The 13,783-nt window shown below is 38.5% G+C and overlaps 1 protein-coding gene across 3 annotated transcripts in view; it reads right to left on the reverse strand.

Annotated features, from left to right (window-relative positions):
• Nucleotides 1-701: 701 nt before the first annotated feature.
• The window catches only part of LOC590831 (aminopeptidase N), a 29,145-nt gene continuing 16,063 nt past the window's right edge, over nucleotides 702-13,783 (reverse strand). For all 3 annotated transcript variants that reach the window (XM_011667637.2, XM_011667636.2, XM_011667635.2), the window contains 15 exons: nucleotides 13,212-13,332; nucleotides 12,291-12,445; nucleotides 11,652-11,765; nucleotides 11,046-11,180; nucleotides 10,057-10,188; nucleotides 8,839-9,014; nucleotides 8,322-8,413; nucleotides 7,554-7,690; nucleotides 6,830-7,033; nucleotides 5,551-5,624; nucleotides 3,919-4,029; nucleotides 3,274-3,441; nucleotides 2,147-2,290; nucleotides 1,618-1,699; nucleotides 702-1,346 (listed from right to left, as the gene is read on the reverse strand). In XM_011667637.2, the coding sequence (XP_011665939.2) occupies nucleotides 1,206-1,346; nucleotides 1,618-1,699; nucleotides 2,147-2,290; nucleotides 3,274-3,441; nucleotides 3,919-4,029; nucleotides 5,551-5,624; nucleotides 6,830-7,033; nucleotides 7,554-7,690; nucleotides 8,322-8,413; nucleotides 8,839-9,014; nucleotides 10,057-10,188; nucleotides 11,046-11,180; nucleotides 11,652-11,765; nucleotides 12,291-12,445; nucleotides 13,212-13,332 (1,986 nt within the window). In that variant the 3' untranslated portion in view covers nucleotides 702-1,205. The remainder of the gene's footprint in view (nucleotides 1,347-1,617; nucleotides 1,700-2,146; nucleotides 2,291-3,273; nucleotides 3,442-3,918; nucleotides 4,030-5,550; nucleotides 5,625-6,829; nucleotides 7,034-7,553; nucleotides 7,691-8,321; nucleotides 8,414-8,838; nucleotides 9,015-10,056; nucleotides 10,189-11,045; nucleotides 11,181-11,651; nucleotides 11,766-12,290; nucleotides 12,446-13,211; nucleotides 13,333-13,783) is intronic.

Genomic DNA, 13,783 nt, shown 5'->3' on the forward strand with positions numbered 1-13,783 from the left:
CTTCATTTCTGCATAGTGTGAAATTAACACGATGGTCATACATGTAGGTTTACAATATTCAACACTTTTGATCGATAAAATAAACTAAAAAAACTGGAAATATAAGCGGTTTCCAAAATATTCATATAAAAATTTGATAAGCAATTGTACAAGCTGTGAAGTTGCGATGGATTAAGAAAATAAAAACAGAACATGGCTTGTCCATGAAGTCTTACGTGCCATATAACAAAAGCAATTTTATGTCCTTTATGCTCAGTAAACTAAAAGAAAAAAAGTTGACTAACAATTACTTCTACCAGTACTGGTGTGGACATTTAACTAATAAAAAATGATATATGTTGCTGTTTATATTATTGAATATACGACAATGAAATCGTACATACATTAATAAGTACAATTAAAGTTCGTTCACATATTATGTGAACCACGCTTTAAGTGGACGCAAACATTTTTACAAAACAAAACTTAGAAAGAATTGCCAGTTACAGACAAATGCCAGTACATTTTTCGATCATGGCGAAATGCTCCATATCCATAGGCAACATAAGTGTTTTTTAAAGTGATAATATAAAGTAATGTTTTGAGAATGGAGTGCGATTCCATTTCCCAAACAAATATTCCTATAACATAAGTAATTTGTAGTTTCCATATTATATAGTTATGAACATCATTTGACATTTTGAAGCAACCGCAGTATAGCTTTAACCAGGCATTACCATTTAATCTTATTTTTGTGTTCTTGTATCTTAACAGTTACTGGATAACAAATGAATTGTGCTTTGATTGAACTCCAATATAATGAGTTTATAACTTCTTACGACTAGCCTACTAAAATTGAAATTCCAAAGATATCATACAATACAATTTCGATACAATTGTAAGTACGGATTGAGCCATGGGTGATTCTTCCTCTTGTAAGTCTATATAAATTAGCCTCATTGAATAACATACGTCAGTTGTTCAGGAAAATAGGACTTTTGGAAGAGGTATGAACTATAACTTGATTTTCTGAAGTGGGGAATTAATGGAGGGAGTGTCTGGGGGTATACACACTCATCCCAACCACCGCTGTTACATCGTATGTCGCTAAAATGGTTGAGGAATAATAAATCCTGCAAGAAACCCCTTTGATTCCATTAGTGTGACGATGATGTTGATGGTGACGATGATGTTGATGGTGGTGATGCCTCTTCTCTACATGTTTCCTATAGAGCCCTCATTAACCACTCGGTGATCGAGTCCTCATACTTCTCCATCCATTGGATGTTGATCTTGATGGTCTCGGTTCCTTGCTCGTAAGTCCTCGTCGCAGGACCGAAATCCCTCCCTTCACCGAACGCTATCCACTGGACAATCCCGATGAAGTTTATAGAAAAAAGAGGAAAGAGGGGGAAATTTAACACAGCACAAAACTTACGGGATTACAGCTTCTTTTCACAAAAAAATCACGAAGACTTTCATGAAATCGACCATGGGTAAGACCAGTAACCTTGTCAGTCACCAGCTGAAATGTGTGAACATTACAATGACTTACTCTGCCGCCCGGGCGTGGCACGTTCGCCCTCCCCACGGCCCCCTCCCCATGATACGCCGTTATGTGAATCATGGTCATCTTACCTCCTCTAAGAGTTGCTCGGTGTTGAAGTTTTGCGGCACGGCAGAAATAATGCTGGAGAAGGTGAATATACTGGTAGCAAATCTGAAAACAAAAGAATATGTACAGTTTTTATAGCATTATTCTTTCTTCATCAGTCTGCAATCGACACAACGATTCGGAAAACATATGGTTAGAGCTTAGAGATCAAATAGCTATAAAGCGTAAAACATTTTGTTACATCTTCTAAATGTGTTGGGTTCAAATGCACTTCATTATTGGTAGACCCCGAGTAATTTATTTCTCTAGGGTTGCTACTCGTTACCCTAACAGACCCAGATAGCTATCTATATACATGTAATTGTTTTGTAAAACAGTATCACGCATCAAATGGTGGATCTAGGGGGCGAGGGCACGGGGGGCCCGGGCCTCCTCCCCTTGGCGCAAGGGGGGGGGGGGGTGGGTGTTGATTCGGCGCTTAATATTTTATTAGGGCTCCTAATAATCATAAAAATTATCATTAATCATTTTTAGTGTCTAGGGTCAACTTACAAATCATAGATCTTGTCGTAATCATTACGCAAGAAGTCCCACACGAGATCAATACCGACGTGGTTGTTGCCCACGGCTGACAGTACGGACGAGACGTCCTGGCTTCGAACCTGGGTGTCTTCTGCCACCGTATACATCAGGTACCTGATTGATTGATTGATTGATTGATTGATTGATTGTGATTGAATTGTTAAATGGTATGCATTAAAACCACATGGCAGCTCACCAACTGAATCACATTGGATATACATCATGCAAAGTAATACAAGGTGGAAATAAAACATAATTTTGGTATATACATTCATAATTTACAAACATATCATACCCAATTTGTAGCAAAATGAACAAATAGATGTACTAAAGAGAGAGAGGTGGGATAAAGAAAGGGGAAGAAAGAGAGAAGTGTATGGAGAGAGAGAGAGAGAGAGAGAGAGGGAGTGAGAGAGAGAGAGAGAGAGAGAGAGAGGGAGTGAGAGAGAGAGAGAGAGAGAGAGAGAGAGAGAGAGAGAGAGGGGGGGGGGGGGAGAAAGAAAGAAAGAGAAAGAAGGTATGGGAATGAAGTTAGGTGTAGGGAGGGATTTATGAAGTTGAGGAGTAGCGATTTAATAGGTTAGGTGAGTAATAACTTATGAAATCATGAAATGCGAGTATGAGGACTAGCTCATTATTGTATATTTATATTTATATAGCACTTGACGGAATGCTTCGTCTGTTCAGAGCCAGAAGGGCATTAGCTCTATATTGGCGTTCTCCTGGCTCCAAACAGACGAATTGTTCATACACGTCCCGGACATAATCTTAAACCAAATAAAGGTTTGGAATAATCTCTATCTCAGTTTTGTTCTTGTTATTGTAATTGTTGATTTCAAAAGTGGAATAAAACGAAAATTCAATTTATACACCAGAAGCAAATGTATTAAATATGTAGAAATTTAAACTCCATTTTATTTGAGATAATCCGAAGACTATTGAAATCGAAATTTCGAAAAAATGCGTTCAATACCATCAGCCAAATTTATTATGCAACAACTTAAAGAAATGTTTAAAAAGAGAATATACACTTTCTTAAAACAAATATAATATCATATTTGGTAATAGTTTAATTCTAGCAAATCTCTTGCTCTCACCGGTTCAGAATCCAAGGCTGTCTAGAGCATCCAAGGGCCGACAGCCATTTTGATTTCTCTGAGGAATCGGAGGACGAGAGGTACTTGTTCCAGCCGAACTCCCACTCGGTCTGACCGCCATCACGGATACCGTTACAGTACACAGTGGTCTTGAGATTGTTGCTAATGCTGTATGAAGAATGGGTAAAGAGAGATGGTCAAAGGTGTGGGATAATAGTCTCGATAAAACACAAAAAAGCTCTACGTGTATAGAAGTCTTTTCTGATATTTTAGTAATGCGTACTTGATACTTGCTTTTGGTCTAATGTCCTCTTCGAGACAAAGAGGACAACTTTCAAAATGACGACAGCCACTGCTACTACTACCACTTCTACCGTTATCACTACTTTTATCCCTATTACTTCTGCTGCTACTGCTACTCGGCTGCTACTACTGCTATTGCTACTATTTCTAATTTACTCCTCCTCCTCCTAGTGAGTATTGCACATATCCTTCCCCATCCTCCTTTCCCTCCCCCCCCCCTCTCTCTCTCTCTTTCTCTCTTTCTCTCTCTCTCTCTCTCTTCGTCCCCTCTCCCTCTCTCCGTCCACTCCTCCTTCCCCTCCTCCTTACACTCCTTCCCTTCTACACCCCCTTCAGACTTACGGGTTGTTATCAGGATTTTGCATGTAATCTTGGTAGAGTTTGGAGGCTTGGTCCAGACAGTCTGTCACGCGGTAGTAGCACGCTACACGAATGGCGTTGTTTCGATTGTATCTAGCAGAATCAAATGATAAAACCACTTAATCACCATCAATGCAATGATTTTTTCCATGGGAGCGATGGAAATAGAAAAAAAAAACACGAACCAGGATACTCCATTTTCTGCGATACCTCCAAACATGGCCAATATATAACCAAAATCGCATTTTTACCAATAGTGTAGAATACTGGTAATCGTGGTAGAATATCATTCTTAAAATACACCTTTTAAAACAGTCTTGAAAGTTTGGTTTCAAGGGATATTGAGCAGTTTCAAGTGTTGTAACCATCATCATCTTCTCAAGTTTTTTTTTTCATGTACATGTTGCTGAATATCACAAACAGGTGAATATGAGCTAGAGCATGTAGAGGTGTGGTTAAAACCTTACCACCGGACCACTGGAAACACGTGGCCGAAAAGGGTTGGTCCAAATCTGCCAAATGAAAGTTCGATTTCATTTCATTTCATTTACGGTACACCATGTGTAAAGTCCTAGAAGGACTAAGGAAAGTGGATAGAAATAGAAGTGAAATGGAAAGGCGAGAAAGTGGAGGTTGGAAGGAAGAGTGTCTTTCGGAAGTGAGTATAGTCCTGAAAAGGACTGTAAACCAGAAAGTTGTAGACAGGATGAGAGCTTTGAGTAGAAGACTGGCTTGAGTCGGCGAGTAGAGTTGCAGAGCAGGAGCAGGAGAGTAGACTCGACGTTTCGACAGGTTGACTGTCCGTCTTCAGGAGTGAGTGTTCGCGTGTGTGTGTATTGGGTTTTTACAGACGTGTATCAATCAGGTATGATTATTTACGTCTGGGACCGACCTTTAAACGTCACCATCCGAAAGACGTGACTCAGCTTTTCCCCGACTATATGTAAAATTAAGAGTCGTTCTTAAGACTCGTTAAGATATGAAGTGGTAAACCAAAGCATTTAAAAAATATTTTTTACAACTTGTATAAAATGAATGCCAAGTATGCGCAAACAAAGGTCTAACGTGAATTTACTGATATATGATTTATGTTACAAGATGCAGTGATGTGAAGCATATTTAGCTTCGTTCAGATACGACGCGGCAGAACCGTTGCGGTTTTATTATTATTGTTATTTATTTACGATTCTTTTTTGGTGTGTGTGTGTGTGTGTGTGTGTGTGCGTGTATGTGTGTGTGTGGAGGTGGTTTACCGCGTCAAAGCTGAGCCTTTAACACCTACGTCTTCTTAAAAACAATACCCACCGCGGCTTACCGCGTCAAAGCTGAGCCTTTAACACCTACATCTTTATAAAAACAATACCCACCACGGCTTACCGCGTCAAAGCTGAGCCTTTAACACCTTACGTCTTCATAAAAACAAAACCCACCGCGGCTTATCGCGTCAAAAATGAGGATTTAACACGTACGTCTTCATAAAAACAAAACCCACCGCGGTTTACCGCGTCATACCTGATAGAGGCTTTATGTTACAATATATACTTTGTCCAAATCGTAATTGGGGCAGATAAAGGGAGAATTTAAAAAAACCCGCAGCTCTGGAAATATACTTACTGCTCAAGGACTTCGTCAGTGTCATTCCAGCCTAGAGAGTCGTAGAGAGGCTCCACCAAAGCTTGCATGTACAACTGAAAAAAAGATTATAGTAGAATCATATTGTTACAATCATGGATAAAGACAACTTCATAAAGCGGCCTACTCATTATACAAAAAGTGCCACTGTAGCTAGCTTCGACGATAATTGATCATTTCAATTTAAATAATACATGCAGTGAACCTTACACAATGTTTGGCCGGTAGACAACGAGGAGTCGAGCAATGTTCTCTACGCACGTAGATTCCAAGATTTGTCACGCCAGTGTCATGGCGCCTATTTTCGGACAGATAAGAACCTTGCGCTAGGCTATCGCATCCCTGCGTCAAGGAGTTGCATATGTGCCGACGGACTCTGCCCAGGCCTAATCTGTGCATTTATTATTGCCTTAACGTCCTTGAGTGATGCAATGGAAATAACGCTTTGTCATAATAATAAGCCCAAATAGCCATTTACAAAAGTTCCTGGCGGAACGCTGCAATAGCCATTGACGCAGTCTGTGACGCACCAAATGAGAGCGACATCGAACCCGTTGTCCGGTAAATACCTATAACTGCCATATATAGAGTCCCCACGAGAAATCACAATTAAGTATATCTAATATTGATAGTTCGGTAGTCTTCATATTGACCGTTAGAAAAAATAGTAATAATAATTAATATACATAAAAATCAGGAAAGTTTTATAATCTAAAAAGTATTGGGTAAAGGCCTGATTTTTGTCATTGTACATTCAAATAGAAATTATTAAAATGATAAAATAATACTTCTGCGGCATAAGAAACAGTGCAAACACAGCGTTGGATCACCAGCGCATAGACTAATTGCCAGCATTAGCTTGATTCGCGTTGGTTACAAAAACGCAATCGAAATGACACTTCGTGTGCATCCGGCTTAAAGACAGGGTGCAGTTCTTGTAAAGGTAAAATATAATTTGAGAACTTTCATGTTACTTTGTGTCTGCTTAGAAGAGAATCAAAGTAGAAAATAATGTCTCCTGAACAGGATCGCTCTTCAAATGCCCTCATATTCAAACTATAACAAGAAATAATTGACCATAACTCAACTTAATCTTGGAAGTGTCCATAAAATGAGTAGAGCGACTATATTGATAATGTCATGTGATGCTATCTTAAAGGAAAGTGATCATGAGTTCATACGAGATAAATAACGTCACAATGCATTAAAAACAGATAAGAAATGACGTCACACTGTACTGACCAATCATTACGGTTCTTACCTCTAGAGGGCCAAAGCCTCCACTGAGTCTGAACATGTTAGTGATGTAGGACATGTAGTCCAGTGTGGCCTCCCATGGCAGAAGATCCTTTTCGTTTCCAAGGTATCTAGTGAGATTTAGCGCGGTTTCCATGGAGATATTCCCAGTGCGGGCAAGGCTGAACGCGTCGTCAATCAGTTGAGCACGATTTTCGTTGGGGAAAACCTGTTAGTAAATGATAGAAAGGATAAAGCTATTTTCATATGCAGAAACAAGAGGTTTTTTTGCAAGTCTAGCTTTAATTGAGAAAGAGTTTCATTTTGGTTGAGTGTCGATTATATTTTTTTCATCAAATTTCACAAAACCTCTCCAAATTTAGAATTGAACATTAATATTTAAAGGTGTATTAAACTACTTATACTAAAAACGGCCAAAGTAATGCTTTGAATTATCTATGTTGATGACCGTCATCTATTCATAATTACGAAATTGTTCCACATGCCATTCGCTTGAAAACGGGTAAAGGCACTATACTACTACTGCTACTACTAATTACTGCTGCTGCTGCTACTTCTACTTCTACTACTACTACTACTTTCACTACAAGTACTACTTCTTCTTATTTTTAATCTTCTTGCTCATATTACTGCAACCCGAAAAACAATGGTAGGAGGAGGAATGTGATTTTTTTGTCAATTTGAAGTTGAATAAAAGATAAGTAGGCATATAGGGCTAGCCTTCATACCTTGTGGTCAGTCATGAGTTGATCGGTCAACCTCATCCAGTTTTCATGATCATAGTTTACTCTGTAGAAGCCATACTGGTAAGTGTTCACCATGTACCAGTCATTTTCATCCACAGTATCTGCAAGCTCGAATTCGACTGAAGAATGAAATATAATTTAAAGAGTAACAATTTGACGAGAAATTAAACTTTTGCAGTGTTCTATTTTGAGTTCTGTAAAACTTGTCGTCTCTTGTTTTTTTTAAAAAATAATTTAAAAGTCAATCATTTTTAGTTGGGAGTGAATGCATGATGGTCAGAGAAAAAGGTTAAAGACATATTCTCGACAGTTTTCATGTACACTGATAGTTCGAATTACCACACGGGTGTTCAAATCTTGCACGCAGCGAAACTCGTGCCCCACCTAGAATTTGCAGTGGGATATGGGAAAGCGCACAACTATCGTTCCAATGTACATTTGCTTACAAAGTGCGTGCAATGATTTTTTAGACCTGTCCGTCGTAAGAAATAAGTCCATTCTTAGTTATAGATAGCAACCATTCTCGGCCAAAATTGTGTCCGATTCCTCAGGAGTACCCCCGATTAAGTGTATGTTATATTGAACTGTTCGGAAGTCTTCATATTCACCATTGGAGATATTAGCAATGCATGTATATATAATCATCAGAACAGGTCTATACGATATCTGTAACCGTAAATGTTTGGTAAAGTGTGTTTTACAATATGCGCATTACGAGACAAATTAAACTAATAAATCTGTTATACTTACTAGAACGATCTTTTTCCATCCAAGCTGAGTTTGGCATAATAAAGTTGTTGGTTGTCTTGTCCGTGTATTGGATGTAAACTTGCCATAAGTACCTATGTAGGAGTGAATTATTCAAAGTTACATTCAGCAACAGCGTGTAGTTTAACAATGTAAATAACGTCATAAATATACCAACATCATTAATTTTTCTTTTCGCGCACTACATCATTACACAGGTTATCATGCGAAGTATTCTTGGTAGAAGAAAATGTCAAGTCAGTCTCATATCGGAGACAATTTCGCGACTGAAATTATGTCACTATTATTTGCAGCTGAAAGACCATAAATACACCGCAATTGCGATTCTACTACGCTCAAAATTAAAAAGGAATGTGCACTGCAGTGTGCGGAATAGTAATTGAATTATAATTGAATAATAATAATAATAATCCTGTAAGCGCTTTGGTCATTTTAAGGTAAAGCGTTTCATTATTATAAGAAACAGGTATTGTTATCAGTATTTGTAGTTCATATATACCCCTGATCTCCGTATTCCTGACTGACACCCTCAGATGGGTTAGAGAGATAGTGTTCCTGATGTGCCGTTACTGTTTTTCGATCTGTCCGTTCTAAGGTGACTAGAGGATAGCCCATCTGTAATGTCCAGGTGTCCATGATGGCTTTCACGTCGAGGCCACCGTCATCTTTGTCAGCCTTCAAAAGAAAGAGGAGAAAAAAGATAACCAGAACACAGAAATGGAATCTTTGCAATTGAAAGTCGAAAGATATTCTGAACAAAATCGCAAAGACTTTCGGAAAATCAACACCAGAGGCAATTTTGGGAGCACTGTGGGAGCACCGTGATGTATTGGGGAACGTTCTTGACTCTCAAACGAATAGTCCTGTGTTCGATCCTTGCTGATTGACTGATTGATTGATTTTTATTCGTGAAGCTTCCAACATACAACAATATACAAGAATAACATATCAAAATTAAGTCATCAACTATGCTAGGTACTTACATTCATGGACAAGGTATTTTTCCACATTTGCCTCTCTCAACCCACGTATAATTGGGTACCGGGCAATGCTGGAGTAATAATGATTACGGGGTCCACACGAAGATTGATACTGTTGTGGCAACCCTTGGTATAAAAGGCCAAATTACTATTCAATATTATTTCAACAGCCTTGTTTATCACTGATTGAATGCGTGAACGTGATTTCTATAGGTAGTACAGTAGAGAATTGAATTGCTCATGATTTGATTTCTCGAAATTCTTTGCAATCGTCTTTACGTAAAGATTAAAGCAAAGTCCCGCTATATGACTAGTACTCCGAACAGAAATTCGTCATGTTGCCGCTAGCAGGACAAGAACATAAATGTTCGTCAACTTGTAAACTAGGATGATATTGCTAAACATTTCGGACATCCCTTTTATGCACATGAATGACTTTACTCCTACTCTTGTAGACCAACATTTTTGTTGGTAGTAGACCCTTTAATCCCCTGATTGGACAGGGCGTAAGTATACCATTTTGAGTGTAATTGGGGTATATTTCGGATCAAATTCGCTGTCAAGTTAGGCTACTCTTTTCCAACAAGCGAAGCCCCCCACTCCTCTCCCCCAAAACATCTACAACAACAACAACCTTTAAAAAAATGGAAACCAAACTCAGGCGATGCTCTTCCTTTTAACTTTATTCATGATTTGCCTTGATACTGCATGCACGGGATAGCAGCATTTCCACTGACCTCCGTTAAGGCGCTCCAAAGATCGTCCGAGTCAGCGTTGCCATAGGCATGTTCCTTAAGATAAGCTGTAAGGCCCCGTGTAAACACTTCCTCTGTCAGGATGTTATTCAGCATTCTCAGAATGGAACCACCCTTTATTTAAGAAGACAAAAAATAGAAATTCAAATAATATCCATTATGTGGATTATATAATTTATGCAATTCTTTAATTGCATATTTTGTTATAATACTTTTATTGCATATTTTGTTATAATACTTTCATTGCATATTTACTGTAACTCTTTAATTCAAGTGATTGTACTTTAGACACCAAGCAACTACTGTCTTAAAATCGACCTGAGGCAATTTCAATCACCGTGTACGTCACCTTTGAAATATTACGTAATCCGTACATTATTTCTATGGGACATACAATATGGTTTTCAAATTTCCCTGGAGTTGATTTAACGAAAATAGCCGCGATCGTGTTTTTTATGTACTTATGATAGCTTTAATGGTGAAAATATAATTGATGATAATAGCAAAAGTAATACTATGAATAATACTGATAGTATCATTCGGATATTTAGTATATATGTCAAGGCGCATTACATTACCCAAAAATGTCTATGTTAATGTAAATCGTAATCATTCTGAAACGAATCACGTTATTATAGTGCCGATTTACTATACTGAGATAAAGTAATTAATTCAAATGCAAGTTTAGCTTTATGTTCCGTTTTTTAAATCTTTTAATCTCTTCAAGATAAAATATATCGAGCAAAGTACGTAAGCGGCGCTCACGCATACCCACCATAGCTAGCAGAAGAAAAGTAGTTGTGACACCTTAACATTCACGCAGCTCTAAATAGTTCTCTCCATCACACAATATGTGTGGGGAAAAGCTCCATGGATCTGACCAATGAACGAGAGGACGTGCCAGTACAGTATCAGAGTTAACTCTCCTCTGCTAGCTATGGTACCTTACCTCAGGGGTGTATGTGTCTTACCTTGTTGTAAGAAATCGAATCAAATATTTCATTGATTTCTGCCGGAGCACCTACGTCGACACGAACCGGGTGAGAAGTTCCCAAGGAATCGAGCTCAAAGACTGGTTCTAAGTCGTTGATTACGAACTGTTCCTTCTACAATTATTAAACAAGAAATGTCGTCACTTGAATGGCACCTGGACATTCAAAACTTCTCACATGACAAATTAAATTATTAAACATTACTTGTATGTTTTGTTCATTTGATTGTCCAGTGTGTATTCAAAGTCATAGATGCGCACTGTCCATGCACATCCTGGCATTGAGAGGTTCTTCTGTTGTTTGCCTCGTTGATGCAATCGCAATCTTTCTATTTTTCTTTTAAACATTATCGTATCTAAACAACCTCCGCGTAAGACACTTTTATAAATAAATTCACTGTTACGTACGATATACGCTTTCGAAGAAATAATTTAGAAGTTGCTTGACACTGAGCTACTTCCGCCTCACAAAAAATAGAAGACGTAGAAAAGTTATTTTTGAAAATCAGTAAACCCAACGTGATCGCAATTGTCCAATTTCTATTTTAATGTCAACATCAACTATTATGAGTAAAAATATATTTACCATGCCCCATGTGGGCTCTGTAAAGTCAACGCCGAGGTATTCGACGTAGCTTGCGAATCCCTCGTTGAGCCAGAGATCGTCCCACCATTTAGGAGTAACGAGATTACCGAACCACTAATGAATGAAAGAGGAAGGAAACAGCATATCATTATCCGCATAGTCTAGCTGTACAAATCAGTAGCAGACAATAACTATGACATTCTGAGGTAGATATCCCCTCTCAGTGCTTCATCAACCTCAGATTGCAACGATGTTTTTGTTTTGGTGTTGCACCTATTGTTAAGACGATCGCAATGAGTCCAGCAAAATCAAATCATAGGCGATTTGTATATCCTATATAGCAATCATATTTGGATTACGCAATACATTGTAATGTTCATATATTTCATCAGGTGATGAATTAGTCTATGGAAATATATTTTGATGGGTTCTTCTACAGGGGAATCATGTATTCATTTTCTACATGCATGTGCCATGATTAAATTAATTTATAATCAATACAATCATTTTTGTTGTTGTTGTTGTTGTTGTTGTTGTTTTTTTTTGGGGGGGGGGCTTAAAGTAATTTGGGCTTGAGGACCCCCCCCCCCCCCATGTCCCCTCTAATTCCGCTACTTTCGGACATGCCAGTCAAATTACCTGATGAGCAAGTTCATGGGAAACCACGACGGCAACATACTGTTTGTTGCTGGCCGAGTTAACCTCAGGGTCGTACAACATGGCTGTCTCTCTGTAGATGATGAGGCCCCAGTTCTCCATGGCCCCCGCTGCAAAGTCGGGCACTGCGATCATATCTGGAAAGACATATTTAGAACAATATCTTTAATAATGGTGGCTTCTAGACATGTAAGTAACGTTGTGGCATTCCTGGCGTTCCAACAGTATTACCCCTGTCATAGCCGTGATATCCAAACAAAGCTCTCTTAGAGAGCTTTGTTAGACTAGCGTATCAGATACTAATTTAAACTTGAGGGGAGAGTTGCAAATGAGGATCAATGTCTTGCCAAGGGAATTTAGCGCCCAGCTGGGACTCGAACCATCAACCCTTGAGTTGAGAGCCAAGTGACTGAACCACTATACCACGACACCTCCAACATTCAGTATAACGGGCAACCAGGTTATATTAAATGTGGTAAAATGTTCTTTACGAAGTAGTAGGTCAAAGCATTCACTTTATGTTATTTTTTCATTCTCAGAATATCTTGTCTTTAGAACAGTTTCGTTTTACTTTTTCATGTGTACAAGTTTATGGATATAAGGTGCAATGATGCTTTGGTTGAATTGAGGCAATGGCACACTGTTGGAGCCAGATGACGATTTTCATAAAATTGTATAGGACATTCAACTCCCTTCAACTGTACGAATATTGTAAGAGATTGCTGTAGTTGTAACTATTACTACTTTACTTGTTGATGATTTTGAGAGTAGCTCATTATCAGATAGTCGTTATATTGATACCCTCTCTATACCTCTCTTTTCCCTTTTATCTAAATACGGTACGTCTCTCGTTGTATCCGCAGATGGAATTATGCATTGTAATGGCTCCTAATTAATACAAACCTTGCTTTTCTAGAGGAAATGGGATACCGAAATAGTCTTCGAAATAGGTGATGATCTCTGAGCCGGTTTCGAGTGCGTACCGGGTGTTGTTCACGGCCTCGGGTCGAGACCATGCACGGAACTAGTCATCAGAAGAGAAGGAAAGAAGAACAGAAAGTGAAAATACATGAAGACGGCTGCTGCTAACGAGACCTAAAGCCCATTGACCACGGCACGTAATTATGAAGTTCAGGTGAGCGTTCTCACAACTTCTACAGATTCACGAGATAAAACAATAGTTGTTAATATAATCATGTAATAATAAATTAGGTAATTAGAAGAAATATCAATAGTGTATGGAAATAATGGAGTCTGTGCAAAATTATATCTCTAAAGTAGCGATATGAAAAACAGAAAAGAGGTGCCAAATAATTATTGTATATGTAATTAAACATGGGAATAATGCTTACAACCAGCAAGGACACACCCCACATCCCCCCCCCCCCCAATAAAAGAGAAAGAGAGAATAATGAATACAATAAGTTAAAAGGTGATGAGAGAAAAATCGCAGATTAAGACATTTCCTCGCTTTA

The sequence above is a fragment of the Strongylocentrotus purpuratus genome, unplaced genomic scaffold (genome assembly GCF_000002235.5).
Source record: "Strongylocentrotus purpuratus isolate Spur 01 unplaced genomic scaffold, Spur_5.0 spur5_scaffold_6, whole genome shotgun sequence".
NCBI lineage: Eukaryota > Metazoa > Echinodermata > Echinoidea > Camarodonta > Strongylocentrotidae > Strongylocentrotus > Strongylocentrotus purpuratus.